The 16,472-nt window shown below is 41.3% G+C and overlaps 1 protein-coding gene across 2 annotated transcripts; it reads left to right on the top strand.

Moving 5' to 3' along the window:
• The first annotated feature begins 7,278 nt into the window (after positions 1-7,278).
• On the top strand, positions 7,279-15,352 carry LOC139419610 (UDP-N-acetylglucosamine transferase subunit ALG13-like). 2 transcript variants are annotated; one of them, XM_071169590.1, is made up of 24 exons: positions 7,279-7,483; positions 7,828-7,911; positions 8,157-8,207; positions 8,325-8,371; positions 8,513-8,585; positions 8,959-9,040; positions 9,223-9,391; positions 9,574-9,643; positions 9,777-9,885; positions 10,132-10,196; positions 10,308-10,408; positions 10,634-10,749; positions 10,881-11,112; positions 11,343-11,432; positions 11,529-11,676; positions 11,779-11,923; positions 12,021-12,056; positions 12,317-12,372; positions 12,597-12,668; positions 12,900-13,077; positions 13,167-13,286; positions 13,393-13,433; positions 14,473-14,626; positions 14,819-15,352. In XM_071169590.1, the coding sequence occupies exons 1-24, from the start codon at positions 7,364-7,366 to the stop codon at positions 15,082-15,084; spliced, it is 2,625 nt and encodes an 874-aa protein (XP_071025691.1). In that variant the 5' UTR covers positions 7,279-7,363; the 3' UTR covers positions 15,085-15,352. The 2 variants fall into 2 exon arrangements, with proteins under 2 accessions (XP_071025691.1, XP_071025690.1); XM_071169589.1 differs by having other exon boundaries at positions 11,520-11,676.
• Positions 15,353-16,472: the final 1,120 nt, after the last annotated feature.

The following is a 16,472-nucleotide window of genomic DNA, read 5'->3' as shown; positions in this document are numbered from 1 at the left end:
TGTTAATAAGCCATATTTTGAGCCCTTTAACTCATGTAAAACAAATTCATGCAGCACAGTAAATTGGTCTGCAATGTAGGTCCCATAATAAACACAATAATTACAAACTATATTTTGTAAGAACCTTTAAAATAAAAATGTTTGATCTTTAATGAGCCTTCTCAGCTCCCTTTTAATATTGCTAAGTATGATGAAGCACACAAATTAGTACTTGATATATGGTACACAAACAAGTTTAATTAATGGCTCTGCTTTTAACTACAGGCACCAACCTAAATATTCTGCAGATCATCTTACTCTCTCATTCTCTTTGCCTGTATTCGTTCTCTGTTCTTATCTAATGCAGCTTCCGTCCCCTAAGGTAGCCCCTTACAAAAACAAAAGCCTATGTTATAAGCTAATTCCAAAAACTTTTAGTAAGTCCCTTTTAGATGCATGTTAATGTTTGTTGGCTAAATTTGTAGGCCTTAATTTGCCTTAATCGTCTCTAGACGGTGTTGTGGAGACACTGCTTTCTTTTCAATGTTCAATGATCTCCCATCTTAAGGTGAAGGAAATTCATGAAAACGAAAAAGGCATACAATCTGAGTTTAGTAACCATAGTACACTTGTTTTATCTTTATAATAATCCAAAATATGAGGTTGTATTACTCAATTGCTTGTTTTTATCGTAATTTCAGTCTTTGTAAACAATCAATGTATAGCTTCAAAATACCTGTACTGTCTGTCCTTGCACCCAGAGCACTGTGAAGAATTTCAGTAATTTGATTGTCCAGTGATTTGTCCATGAATTTGAATGACACCTAGCCTCTTTTAGAATATGAGAGTGAAATAATTACACATTAGTTTCTAACGTGTAGGCTCAGCATTCCAGAACATTCCCATTCCAAATTACATGTCGAACAAACTTAATTTCAACTTACTTTACCTGTTGGCCGCTGATTTTGTCCCTATGTCGGAGGTAATCTGATACAAAATATCCACATGGAAGTGTTATCAACCCGACATTCAGTATGCTGGTTTGTATATTGGTTTGTATTTCCGTTTTTATTTTCAATACTGATACAATTCGTACCCACAATACCACAGACCGAACAAACCACAAACCACAGACCGAACAGCAAACACTTCCAGCTGATTACCTGGAAACCTGCTTCGGTCGACTACGTTTGGTTACATTCAGCTATTGTTAACATATTGTGAATCACATGCAATGCATCAAGACATTGAAAATACAGGCGACAGAAGCTACAGGAGTCGCAAAATGTCAGGGAAACAACCCTTTCCTGTGGATACCCTACAGTGCCTTCAGAAAGTATTCACACCCCTTGAGTTTTTCCAAATTCTGTTGTGTTACAAAGTGGTGTTAAAATGGATTTAATTGTAATTTTTGTCAACAATCTACACAAAATACTCTGGAACGTAAAAATGGGGGGGGGAAATCTAACATTTAAGAAAATTTGAAAAATATACACTAATACATCTTGATTAGATAAGTATTCACTCCCTTGAGATAATACATGTTAGAAACACCTTTGGTGGCGATTACAGCTGTGAGTCTTTCTGGGTAAGTCTCTAAGAGCTTTGCACACCTGAATTGTATAATATTTGCACATTATTGTTTTTTAAAATATTTTTCAAGCTCTGTCAAGTTGGTTGTTGATCATTGCTAGAAAGCCATTTTCAAGTCTTGCCATAGATTTTCGAGACAATTTAAGTCAAAACTGTAACTAGGCCACCCAGGAATATTCAATGTCATCTTGGTAAGCAACTCCAGTGTAGATTTGTCCTTGTGTTTGAGATTATTGTCCGGCTGAAAGGTGAATTTGTCTCCCAGTGTCTGTTGTAAAGAAGACTGAACCTGGTTTTCCTTTATGGTTGTGCCTGTGCTTAGCACAGTTTAGTTCATTTTTATACTAAAAAGATACCCCTTAGTCCTTGCTGATGACACGCATACCAATAACATTATGCATGAGGCCAATGGTGAATTTGACACATTTGTTCTTTGCAGCAAATGTGGCAAAGAAATTCACTTTTTGTCCTGAATACAAAGAGTTATGTTTGGGGCAAATCCAACATAACACATAACTGAGTACCACTCTTCATATTTTCACGCATGGTGGTGACTGCACAGTGAAATCCCTGAGTGGTTTCCTTCAGTGCCTGTATCTTTGTCGTGACTGTGTGTATTGATACACCATCCAAAATGTAAATTCTAACCGCTCCATGCTCAAAGGGATATTCAATGTCTGCTTCTTTTTTTTACCCCATCTACCAATGGGTGCCCTTCTTTGCGAACCATCGTAAAACCTCCCTGGTCTTTGTGGTTGAATCTGTACTTGACATTCACTGCTGGACTGAGGGACCTTACAGATAATTGTATGTGTGGGGTACAGAGATGAGGTAGTCGTTTAAAAATCATGTTAAACAATGTTATTGCACACAGAGTCCATGGAACTACATTTTCACTCCTTAACAGATTTAGGCTTGCCATAATAAAGCGGTTGAATACTTATCAACTTTTCATTTTTAAATAATTCAACTTTGACATCATGGGTATTGTCTGTAGATCAGTGACACACAATCTCAATTGAATCCATTTTAAATTCAGGCTGTAACACAACAAAATGTGGAAAAAGTCCAGGGGTGTGAATACTTGCTGAAGACACCGTATCTCCACCTCCTACCGGCAAAAGGACCAACAGCATGTGCAACCGGTGAAGTAAGTGTAAATATCATTTTAGCCATATTTTTTAGGGCGACTTCGGTCGGACTGAAAATCCATGGAATAACCATGGTAACAATCTGATGTTTAGGCTAAGTGATACCCAGCCCCATCCCTCGGCTTTAGGTTACCAAATGAAGTGGTGGGGCTGCCATTAGGTTGACACACAAACTCAGGATTGTGGCTTTAACCCCGAGTTAAACACGCAATCTAAGGCCTACACACTGGTAGGCTACAATGATCTATTAATATTTTATACATACAGTGCATTCGTAAAGTACTCAGAACCCTTCACTTGTTCCACATTTTGTTATGCTACAGCCTTATTCCAAAATTGATTAAATAAAACATTTTCCTCATCAATCTACACACAGTAACCCATAATGACAGAACAGAAATACCTTTATTAATTGCCTTTAAATTGTTTAACTTGGGTCAAATGTTTCAGGTAGCCTTCCACAAGCTTCCCACAATAAATTGGGTGAATTTTGGCCCATTCCTCCTGACAGAGTTGGTGTAACTGAGTCAGGTTTGTAGGCCTTCTTGCTCGTACATGCTTTTTCAGTTCTGCCCACAAATTTTCTATGGGGTTGAGGTCAGAGTGATAGCCACTCCAATACCTTGACTTTGTTGTCCTTAAGCCATTTTGCCACAACTTTGGAAGTATGCTTGGGGTCATTGTCCATTTTGAAGACCCATTTGCAACCAAGCTTTAACTTTCTGACTGATGTCTTGAGATGTTGCTTCAATATATCCACATCATTTTCCTGCCTCGTGATGCCATCTATTTTGTGAAGGCCCTCCTGCAGCAAAGCATCCCCACAACATGATGCTGCCACCCCCGTGCTTCACGGTTGGGATGGTGTTCTTCGACTTGCAAGACTCCCCCTTTTTCCTCTAAACATAACGATGGTCATTATGGCCAAACAGTTCTATTTTTGTTTCAGCAGACCAGAGGACATTTCTCCAAAAAGTACAATATTTGTCCCCATGTGCAGTTGCAAACCGTAGACAGGCTTTTTTATGGCGGTTTTTGAGCAGTGGCTTCTTCCTTGCTGAGCGGTTATGTTGATATAGGACTCATTTTACTGTGGATATAGATACTTTTGTACCGGTTTCCTCCAGCATCTTCACAAGGTCCTTTGCTGTTGTTCTGGGATTGATTTGCACTTTTTGCACCAAAGTACGTTCATCTCTAGGAGACAGAACGCGTCTCCTTCCTGAGGGGTATGACGGCTGCGTAGTCCATGGTTTTTATACTTGCTTACTATTGTTTTTACAGATGAATGTGGTACCTTCAGGCGTTTGGAAATTGCTCTCAAGGATGAACCAGACTTGTGGAGGTCTACAATTATTTTCTGAGGTCTTGGCTGATTTCTTTTGATTTTCCCATGATGTCAAACAAAGAGGCACTGAGTTTGAAGGTAGGCCTTGAAATAGATTCACAGGTACACCTCCAATTGACTCAAATTATGTCAATTAGCCTATCAGAAGCTTCTAAAGCCATGACATAATTTTCTGGAATTTTCCAAGCTGTTTAAAGGCACAGTCAATTTAGTGTATGTGAACTTTTGACCCACTGGAATTGTGATACAGTGAATTATAAGTGAAATAATCTGTCTGTAAACAATTGTTGGAAAAATTACTTGTGTCATGCACAAAGTAAATGTCCTAACTGACTTGCCAAAACTATAGTTTGTTAACAAGAAATGTGTGGAGTGGTTGAAACATTTTTTTAATGACTCCAACCTAAGTGTATGTAAACATCCGACTTCAACTGTAGAATGCTCAATCTTCTTCAAATTACTAAAATATTGCATTATTAGAATGCTATCTGAAAGCCAATAACCATTCACTTTGTTACCTTCACTAGTCTCCATAATCTGTTTCCTTCAACTAAGACCCGTCTACTCTTTCCAGTAGAAAAAAAACATTCCAATCCCTACTCCTAATACACAGGGATCACTCTCAAACAATGTTCTGCTTTACCCCTATTGCAAGGTTTAAAACAAAGCAAAACAAACATGATAACTTGCTCCATATTGGAAGGCATTGTTAAAATTTTAGCCTACTCTAACAATGTGTTGTAGTATCTGGGATCTACATCTGTTTATATTAGTTACTATGCTGTTACTAAGCAGTAATGTATTACGGCAGTGTTACGTTACTACACCTAATAGGAAATGCGCATGCACACTAGGGTGCCGGGAACTGTAGAGCACGAGGGGTTTGGACTAAACGAAAACTATCTGTCCCGTCTCCTGCCTGGTCATTTCTCCACAACACAAATATTACATGTGTCACGTTCTGACCTTAGTTCCTTTGTTTTGTCTTTGTTTTAGTATGGTTAGGGAGTGAGTTGGGGTGGGCAGTCTATGTTGGTTTTTGTGTTCGGCCTAGTATGGTTCTCAATCAGAGGCAGGTGTCGTTAGTTGTCTCTGATTGAGAATCATACTTAGGTAGCCTTTTTCCACCTGGGTTTCGTGGGTGTTTATTTTCTGTCTTTGTGTATGTCGCCAGACAGGACTGTTTCGGTTTTCATTCGTTCACTTTACTGTTTTTGTTTTTTCAGTGTTCAGTGTGATTCATTAAATATTTCATCATGAACACTTACCACGCTGTGTTTTGGTCCTCCGATCCTTCTCGCTACTCCTCCTCAGAAGAGGAGGACGAGATCCGTTACACAATGTTACTCGATATATTTATTTCAAATTTCTGTTGGATATTCACTTTCTGCTTCACACTTATTAAATGTTAAAAAAATAATAATAATAAAAAGATGAATATGTAACGTGCCAAATTTATCAAATTCATTGGTCAATTCAGAAGGGGAGAGATAAACAGTTATTATAACTGGGCTAGCACTGCCTATCAGTCCACTGTCATTGGAATGTTCTATCCATAATATTTCTGGTGCCTGAGACAAAATAAACTGGGAGGCGGTGTCAGACCCCCACTCCTCCTGGGGGAGTGGTTCAATTTGCCTGCTTACTCATTGGTTTAATATCTCATCGTTTGGGATATCAATAAAAACTACATCAGGAGTACAATAAATTGTAGCCTTAAGTTTAGTTAACAGAAAACCATGTTCAACATTCATTGGTTCTATTTAGAGTTTTATTGGTTAGGGGTAAGTCAAGTCCCGTACAATGCTTTAACCTTATCATAGAAATTATCCGTAAAGGGACCACTCTGAACAATGCTCAGAATACTTTGTCACCACCATACTTTGTCGTGGTATTATTATTATTTTTCTCGTCTTACTTCATCAGATCGCCATAATAACACATTATACTCCATTTTATGTTACTTTATCTCTAGTAACCAATTATACACTTGTGTTACATCACAAATTCCTCCTCTACACCAGTGTTCTATTCACACAGGGGTTTGAATATTCACGCTAATGTTCTATTTAACAGCATATTCGGGAATAATACTCTCTTTTTTCATATCTCCATACAGAATCCCTTTATAGCATTATACATCTTTAGGTTTTCACCTCCACACCGCAGGAACGATCACAGCGCAGCAGCCCGAGAGGTACACATACCATGCTCTTATTAAGGAAGTCTCAGTGTCCGGGGGCATCTCAGACCTTATCCATCTCAGCTGTTACCCTTTGAAACTTTTCAATGGCTTTTCCTGTCAGTGCTCACTACCTGTAGACCGATGGGCTGTGGTGGACAGAATCCTAGATAACGTAATAGATGGAAAAACTCAGCTCACAAAGAACTGGTTGGGTTATCCATTATTTTCCCTATATAACTATACCTAGTTATTCACACCCACACCAATCCATATGCATCTATGCACCACATGCGTCTTCAACAATTCTAGTCTCCCAGCGACAGTGGTCCCAAACCACTTCCTGATATCACCGTCCAACAGGACAACGACCCTTAAGCACACAGCCAAGAACACGCAGAAGTTGCTATACTTTCCGAATGCACTGTATTATTAACAGTAGGCAACAACATTTTAACTCACAATATTGATGTAGCCTATAATCTGTCTCCACTCCAGATGGGGGCTGTAGGTTCCAATCCAAGGTTGGGAAAAAATAGGAATTAGAGAGGGGGGGAGAAGGAAGGGAAATACATTTGAGGCAAGACACTGTCTAATGTGACAGCATATTGTTTTCAGACTGTAAACTGTTGTTCTTCAAATTTACCTTGACTAGTGATTAAATCAAGAAGACTTTGCTTTACTATGTTGTACCGCAGCAACATGTAGAAATCGTTTACAATTGTGTTTCCTCTAAATCAGGTTCATAATTCTCTTCCTACTGTGGAGTAGCCATTTTTTTTTACTCATGGGAGACTACAAGTATGTAGACACAATGGGCAATCATAATTGAATGTAGGGTACTATTTCGAGGATAAAGTATATATATATTTATATATATTTTAAAAAGTTTAGTGTAACCAATCAAATACAAGAATGTTCAATACGTTTTTTCAACGGTTTGGCCGAGTGACGGCGAAATGACCTCGGCAATCAGGGCTCATTTGTAGCAGCTGTTTCCTTATTGCGATTCGAAAGGAAACTTTCGACCGTCGTGTTCTTTATCGTCTACGCGTGAAGTTATGAAGCTTTGCATAGCTATCGTTTTTTATTTGCAATCTCTTTAAAAAGATGCAGAAAGCTCTGAAGAAGTATTTTGTCAACATGGACGAGTATCTAGCCAGCATCGGTCTCTACCGGAAAATGATGGCAAGAGACGCGTCCTGTCTATTTCGAGCTGTCTCTGAGCAGGTAGGCTAAAGCCAATTTCTCAAACGTTACTGTACACTTTAAAAAACAACAACAATTGCATTGCATTTCACGTCCAATGTTTTGAAAATAAAGATAAAATATTACTGTTCTTAACTTCGACTCAATTAATGGTGTGAAAATAGAAAATGTATGTTTTTGTTGTTGTTGGAATGTGTCGTTTGGGAACTCAAGGGTTCATTTGGTTGACCGCTAAATTATTGATACTGATGAAGTGGCCAGAGTTGAAACATGGAATGCACACAATAATGCTTCACAGGGCGCTAAGTGACCAAATACAAAAACATGTGATGATAATGTACCGGTATTTCTTTCCTTTCCTCAAGCTTTATTACTCACAGAATTTTCAACAAAAGATAAGGAAAGATTGTGTCACCTTCATGAGGGCAAACCGATGCGATTTTGAACCTGTAAGTTGCAAGCACAATCACAGTACAGAGCAAGTCTAGTTTAAAAAATCAGTCTATAATTACATTATCGTGACATGCTTTGTCAGTAGGCCTGGGTTGTGGCTTAGTTGGTAGCACATGGTACTTGCAAAGCCAGGGTTGTGGGTTCGATTCCCACTGGAGACCAGTACGAAAATGTATGCACTCACTATACTCTTAAGTCGCACTGGATAAGGGCTTCTGCTAAATGACATGCTTTCTCTCAGTTTGTTGAAGGGTCATTTGAGAAGTATCTGGAGCGTCTGGAGGACCCCACGGTATGTTTAAAACTACGTTTAAAACTACTATACAAGTTCATTGCACAAAACATGGATCAGATTCAGACCATGGACTGTGTGAAAAGGGTCATACCCTTTAAATATATTTTTCTAAAGGAAACCGCTGGACAAGTTGAGATAAAGGCATTGTCGTTGTTGTACAGGTACGTGCTCCACAATGTGTTCAGAGTTATACACCCCCAGGTTGGCTGACAGAACATTGTAAAATTAGATTTATGTGAATTGCATTTTTTTTTAGCTTTTAATGGAACCTGACATGTTCTAACATTTTCACTGTGTGGAAGGCGGTGCTTCCTCATATACAGGTACCCTGGGAAGCCACCAACTGAGATAACTGAGAAAGAGTACATGGAGAAGGTAAGAATGTGTGTGGTTCAGCACAGCCCACTTGAACACAGGCCCTGAAGCATCTCAAATGCCTGACTAGTGAAGTAATTACCAGAAACTGAATCACATTGCTAATTAAAGCAGGTGTGTGGAAAGGTGAGATGCTGTGTGAGACTTTGGTTTGTCCGCTAGAGGGTGCTGCTGTCATTTTTATCTTTTGAGAAGAGTCATTTCAAAACGTCCAATATTTCTACATTTTCAGTTTACCAGCTTCTCTCTTTTCTTGCTTCCATCTCTATGTAGACAATTTGTGTCTATTATTTTCACCATTGAATGGTTAAACGAGTGATGGGGATAAAATGCATTACACTCCTGGACTCTGCTCTTCTTGACTGTATTACAGATTTTGCTGTGTTGCTCCAACAATGGCCACTATGACATTGTGTATCCCAGGAACTACCCGATCAATGCAGCGCTGTGTCAGGGTCAGTACTCTCAGTCCATCAGAATTCTGAGGAACCAGTGGATGTCTTCACTCTTAAGTCTTATTTGAACAAAGCTAGTTAGCTACTCATTGATTGTAGTTAGTCAAAATTGTAATGAGCAATAGTTCCATGTGTGGTCTAAAGGAAGTGTACTTTTTTTTATTTTTTTCAATTGAATCCAGCTCTGTTGTATGAACTGCTGTACACGCAAGTCCTTGGTGTTGAGGAGGTGGAGTTGCAGGGAGCTTTGGAGGGGTTCCGTGGAGGAGGTCGTCGCTATAGGAACAGCCTATCAGTGTGCAGTGAGGACGCAGGCTATGACACCCCCGAGGACAGGGGTCAGACTCAGAGGTAAAGTCTTGTTCTGCACAATCCTTTTGAATTACAGAAAGTCCTCCTGACTTAACCTGCCTTATGGTCTTCCAGTTACCTACAATATGTACAAATTGCCCCTGCATCTATATATTGGAATAGTCATTGAATTTTTATTTTTCTTGCATTTTTTTGTCAAGTATAATTGTTTATTCTTGTAGGGACGATTGGGAGCTCAATGGGTACAATCGCGCAGAGGACAAAGCCAGGCCTGGAGCAGAGGAAGCAAAGGTGACAACGTTTTCTATGTTTTAGGAAGCGGTCTGGTTACCACCTCTGAGGTGTTGTAGTTTATAACATTACTGAGATAGACAGACTACATTCTAGGAGCACATACAGTCTCTCCTCTCTTTCTCTTCCCAAGACTCCAGATGGACCAATAAAACTTTCTCTCCCGTATAAGGTGCTCAAAGCACTGGATTCTGAGATGTACAGAAATGTAGAGTTCGATGTATGGCATGACAGTCGCAAAGGTATGCCATGTTGCCCCTTTTGGGAAAACTTGAGTTGGAATTCTTGTGATGAAGTGGAACTGTTAAGGTGACTGTGGAACTTTAGTTATAAAGAACATGTTTCAAGATCCATGCAGTGCAGAACTTATCTGTGCTGAATATTCACATGGGGTTGATATGCTCATACCACACGTTTTTCCCCCCACGTATAATAGTTGTATAATTGGGCATTCTGGAATGGCATATAATGTCTTGTCTCTGAAACAGAAATGCAGAAGACTGATTACATGGTGTTTGCTGGAAGACAGTACTTCTTGGGAGATAAGTGTCAGGTAATCTAATTTATCCACTCATTTAAGATTCTTAGTGAGTTTTTTTTTTTGTGCAGACCGTACTCCGAACATACTCCATGACCGTAAGGTTAGCCCATGTCTCCTATGCAGGTTCGTCTCGACCCCAAAGGGAAGTATTACAATGCCTTCATTCAGGAGGTGGGCACTCACCCCAGCGCTGTGACAGTGTTCATCGAAGAGCTTGGAGAAAAGTGAGATGCCTGTCTCTTTTAAAACACCCTAAATTGACTTACAAACAGGCACTACTGCACAGCACTCATCAATGTGTACTTATTTTAGTATTCTGGTACATGAATGATTGCCCCTGGCCTTGCATCATCCTATTGTCAATCATACAGTATTGTGTGTTGAATTACCTTCTACACAGTGCTGTTTTTAATATTTGATTTGAGACCTCTCTACCCCACCACTTTCAGACATCTTGTGTCTCTGACTAACTTGAAGCCTGTGAACCCTGTCCCTGCCTGGAACATCACCCCAAGCCGCAAGGGACCATCATACAGCAGGCCTGAGCAGTATCCTGGAGAGATGGGTCTGTATACCCTTTAACCTTTTTAGATGGTTTTAGCTGGTTAGCTTCTAATAGCAGTGACATGTATTGGCGTTAGACCATTAAAGTTGACTTGTACAACTTTGTCTGTTACCTCTTCTCCCCTCTCCCAGACTCCGAGGTGAGAGGCCGGCGGCGCTTCTTTAAGAAGCCCAGAGGGAAGGAGATGCTGATGGTGTCTTACAATCGATCCCAGCCTCCCCGCTTTCGGCCAGGCCCTGGCGGCATACCCCCTGGGCGCGCCCCTGGCATGTATGCCCCCGCACCACCACCAGGGACACTGCCCTATGAACAGTATCACCCACATCCTCCACCTAGGCCCCCGCGAGGATATGGCCCACCCAGGTATGTGTGCTTGCTACTTAAATAGTAAAACAGCAGGTTTGAGAACTCATTCACACGGCTGCTGTTATACACAATTGAAAGTTCCTGTAGTGCACCATTACTGATTTTGATTCCGTATACGCTTTTTGGGAAATAAGGCCATGTTCCTTGCCATTGATTTATATAATTTTGGTATCTACTGAATGATGCCAATCTGGGTTCTGTTCAAAAGTGTTGTCTTTCTTGAACAGGCATCACTTTATTGGGCCAGAGGCGGCATACTACCCTCACCCAGGAAAACGCTGCTACCAGAGCTTCGACAACTACTCATTCAGGTCACGGTAATAGACTTCTTTTAATCATCTCCTAAGCAATGCTGAGCAGTGACTGAGTGTTTGTGGTTACAAATGTATGTGTATTCACTTGAGCTCTTGCAGCCGAAGCAGGCGCCAGATGCATGCTGTCAACAAAGAGTGCCAGTTCAGCTATGTCCCCGAGGCTGACGAGGAGGCACAGGACATGGAAGGAACAATCACCTTCTACGAGATTGAGGAGGGAGATGAGACCCCTTTCCCTCCCTTGCCGGTAACGAAGTAGCACATAAGCCCTCAGGGTTCGGACTTTGATAGTTGGGAGCATGTGTATTCCACAGTCAACCTGCTGTCTGCTTTGTAACCTTCTCTTTAGGGACAGGCTGTAGCAAACCCCATGGTTCCAGCACCCCCTACCTACTGGATGCAGCGGGGGCCGAGCCCCATTCCCATGTCTGGCAAACAGGCCATGAACTCATCAGAGGAGGACGCTGATGAGAGGAGCAATGGTGGCGACCAGGGTAGGCCTGTCCGGTGATGCTGTCTTGATCAAATGTATTTGTTCAACTTGAGCCCGGATTTGAATGTAAATGGAGAAAATCGATGTTTCTGTCTCAGGTGAATATTCGGAGGAGTACATCTATACTGCTCAAGGTGAGTGACTTCACCTGCTGTGGAGATTTCCATTAAGTACTTGGAGAGCCCTTAGGAAGAATTGGTAGGACAGTCCTTGTTCACCATTTTCATTATGATCTGTAGATGCATTATTTTAACTGGTTATGTAGAGACAGATTAGGCTATTCCATTTCCCAGCTGATGTCATTTGGCAGCAGTAAAGGCTCATGATATGGAGACCCCTCGTACAATGTGGATAAAAGTGCACAATTATCTTTTGAAGTCTCTTCATCTTGCAGACCCAGGGTTCCAGGGCCCGTCTATGTATGCTGCGGCAGAGTCTACTGCCAACCTGGTACTCAAAATATCCATTTATATATATATATATATCTCTATCTTTTCTCAAATTGCCCTTCACTTTTTTTGTGGGGGTTGAAACTAAGGTTAATAAAAGTTAATTTCACACGTGGGATGATTATATGCATTGGTTAATTTCCAATTAATGTGCTTATTGGGGCTGATCTGTTTTGACTGCGTTCCTGTCTTTACATGTATTTTTTTGCCTGCCTGCCTTTCTAGACCATTGAAGAGGGAGGATCTCGTGCCGGCTCTCCACAAGAGGGCGTAGCTACCTACAGCTACTCACAGCAGGTACTGGATCCCTCACCATCCACTTTATAGAACTGTTGTCACATTTTGGCGGGAGAACAGGTGTTTAATTTATACGCAGCTGCTTTAAAACATTTTTATAAACTGTAGAATGTTCGTCTTTGGATTAGGCAAAACTATTCTTAATTTTTTTTCTTTTAAACATGACATTGAATTTAAGCATGAATTGTCTGTGTTGTAGTCTGAGGGTTATTTAATGTTTTGTTTCCTCAGGTGGTGGTGAAGTCTGCAGTTATCACCTCTTCACAGGCTGTAAGCACAGCTCCAGCAGCTATCTTCACCACCAACTCCTCTTCCGCTAGCAGCTCTCAGATCCCCCCAGCACCAATGGCTCCACCCTCAAGCCATCCAGAGGGGGCTCCCATGCCCCCACACACTATGGGCAGACCAGGTACCCGCTCTATATAAGTTATGGTTAGACATAATGAGTTGGTTATGAGTTGTCTAACGGATATCTATTTATATCTAGCTTGTTTTTAGTTTTATCCATGCAGTTTCCTCCTTCCTCTCCCTGGTTTGTGAATGACATGGGGGAAGCAGTCAGCGCCTCACCACCTCCACCATACTCCTATGACCCCAACGGCAATGACCTTCCACGAGGTCAGAGAAACGCTGCCCCATGACCTTTAGAAGTTTACAACTTGAACACAATGGTTGAATTTGAAAATGTGACAGTAATTGTAACTAAATGTATTTCTTTTTATAGATTGCAAGGTCATCCAATATTACTTTAATTTAGGAGTCCAAGTAAGTAAAGGGGATCAAATTAATATTTATTTAACTAGGCAAGTCAGTTAACAAATTCTTATTTACAATGACGTCCTAATATATAGCAGGGTTCTCCAACCCCGGTCCTTAAGTCCTGTAGGTTTTTTTTCTCCAACCCTAATCTAGCACACCTGACTCTTAATAATTATCTGGATAGTAAACTGTATCAGGTTGGAGTGAACCTACAGGAAGGTAGCTCTCCAGGAACAGGGTTGGAGAGCCCTGTATCATTTACTGAACAAAAATATAAACTCAACATGCAACAATTTCATTTATTTTTACTGAGTTACAGTTCATTTGAGGAAATTGGTCAATTGAAATAAACTCATTATGCCCTAATCTATGATTTTCACATGACTGGGAATACTGATATGTGTATGTTGGTCACACATACCTTAAATAAAATGGGCCATCGATGCAATTGGGTTCGTTGTCCGTAGCTTATGCCTGCCCCACCGACACCTTGGGCTACTTTTTATTCACAATGTTGACATCAGAAAACCGCTCGCCCACTACACCATTACACGTGGTCTGCTATTGTGAGGCTGGTTGGATGTATTGCCAAATACTCTAAAATGATAGCGGTGGCTTACGGTAGAGAAATGAACATTAAATTCTCTGGCAACAGTTCTGGTGGACAATACTGCAGTCAGCATGCCAATTGCACGCTCCCTCAACTTGAGACATCTGTGGAATTGTGTTGTGACACATTTTAGTGGCCTTTTTCCCCAGCACAAGGTGCACCTGTGTAATGACCATGCTGTTTAATCAGCTTCCTGACAGGTGTGGCATATCTTGGATAAATTATCACTGAACGGCATGAAAACAAATTTGAGCAAAATAAGCTTTTTGTGCATATGGAAAACTTCTGGGATCTTTTATTTCAGGTCATGAAACATGGTACCAACACCGTTGTTGCATTTTTATATTTTTCAGTGTAGTATGGGTAACTGGTCATGAGACAAGACATGTATTTTGAATGAAAACAGTGTGCCTATATATCTCTGTGTTGAAACAGTGGTACCAGCAGAGCTACTGGCACTCCGTGGTGCAGATGCAGCAGGTGTATCAGCAGCCCGCTGCCTCCCCTCCCTCTGATCACACAGTCCCCCAGTCCTACCCAGAGCCTGGGAGAACTGGGCCTAATGGCCAGGGAGACATTCCTGCCAACGGTCAGTGCCACCCCTCTGCCTCAAACCTCTGCATTATGAAATGGCACATCTGCATTGAATAAGATCTGACTTCAGTGTTAGATTTTGTTACGAGGATGTTAAGACCTCAAGTATCAAACGTGACTCTGTGATCCATAAATTATTTTGTATTTTTTTCTTAATCCTCACCCCCAACCTTTTCCTCCCTACCAGGCAACCCCCTGGTCATGGACCCTCCCTCAGCAGGAGCCCCAGGCATAGTGTTCTACCCCTTGGTTCAGGACCAGTGCAGCCAACCCCCCCTCCACACCTACGAGCCTTATGTTCCGATGCTCTCTGCCACCTACCACTACCTCACACCCTGGAACTCAGGCCCTGCCCAACCCCGTGTACTCGCATCCTACTGCCCCTCCAATCACCCAGTCAACTATGTCACTGCACCCACACACCAAGGGCACTTTATCCCTCCCAGCATGTAACCAAGCACTCACTGGGGATGCGGGGAGGGAGGCAGGGTCCCTCTACTATTCACCCACTCACATTCACCCTATGCCTGTAAATGTTGATTTGTGTCAAGTTTATTCCATTGTTCCTCTGTTGCACTTTACTAGTCAGTGGCTGTGTCTGAAATGGCATCCATAGGGCTGGTCAAAAGTAGTGCACTACGTTGGGAATGGGGTGCAATTTCAGACACAGCCGCGGTTCCATCCCCACATTGTTCAGGGATGTTTATGTTAATATTAATGCTTAATTAAAAAAAAGTTATGTTTCCCAGAAGTTGTAACAATTTGTCATTTGAACTGTACCTTTTTTAGAGCAGGGCTCCCCAATTTGTTCCTAGAGAGCTACACTCAGTCTAGGTTTTTGCTCCAACCCCTGTTGTAACTAACCTGATTTCATCTTATCTATGAGCTGGTTATTAGAATCGTGTGTGTGCTAGATTAGGGTTGGAGAGCCCTGCTTTAGAGAAGTCATTTGGTATGATGGTGGTATCTGGGGTTCCAGAACCCTGGCCAGCACAAGGCATATGTTGCTACCCTTTGTCATGATCAGCACCGTGGAAAGCGCTCACTGGTACTCGGCAGTGTTAAAATGTGTAGTTTATAACTCAGTTTTGGGAGGAGAGCTGGCAAGGCTGAACTGAGTGTCTTGTTTTTCAGCTTTGTCATTAAAGGCCCAGCGCAGTCAGTGATTTTCCTGTGTTATATTTTCACACTAAGGTTGGAATACTGTGAACATTATAATGTGCTTTTAGTGTAAGAGCTGTCGGAAAAGACCGCATGAAATTTCAGCCTGTTTTGGTGGTATGTGGTTTTGGCCTGCCTGGTGATATTACCAGATATTAGTTAATAGACAAAGAGTTCCAAACCTCTGCCAAATACATATAGTTTTCAGTTTGCCCCTTATGACTCAGACCACTCCCAGGCAGTCCTAGCAAAATTCTTAATTGAGAAGTTTCACTTGCTAAGACGCTATTTGTTTATTGTTGACCATTTTGATTGAAGAACTGCTGAATTAGGCCTTTAAGAAATGCGGGTGATTTAATTTGGGTGTCTCATGTGTACATTCATCCTGCAAAAACAGTACACCACGTGTCACTCATTCCACCGTGGGGGGGTTTCACTCCACCCTTGCATTTGATCGAATAATGTTCAGGAAGTAGTAATTAACTTCCCTCACTTGGTTGTCTAGCTCTTAATTGGAAGGGAAAAACTAAACCTGCAGACACTCGAACTTCCGTGGATTGAGTTTGACACCTCTGCAGTATAGTGTCACCTACTGTATCCTAGATAATTTAACAGGTCTTGAAGTTGCCCAGGCTAGCCAATTTATTTCGCCAATTAGCTTCACTTGGCTGGTGTGCAAC

The sequence above is a fragment of the Oncorhynchus clarkii genome, chromosome 10 (genome assembly GCF_045791955.1).
Source record: "Oncorhynchus clarkii lewisi isolate Uvic-CL-2024 chromosome 10, UVic_Ocla_1.0, whole genome shotgun sequence".
In the NCBI taxonomy this organism is placed as follows: domain Eukaryota; kingdom Metazoa; phylum Chordata; class Actinopteri; order Salmoniformes; family Salmonidae; genus Oncorhynchus; species Oncorhynchus clarkii.
This window is presented reverse-complemented; position numbering and strand designations above follow the sequence as displayed.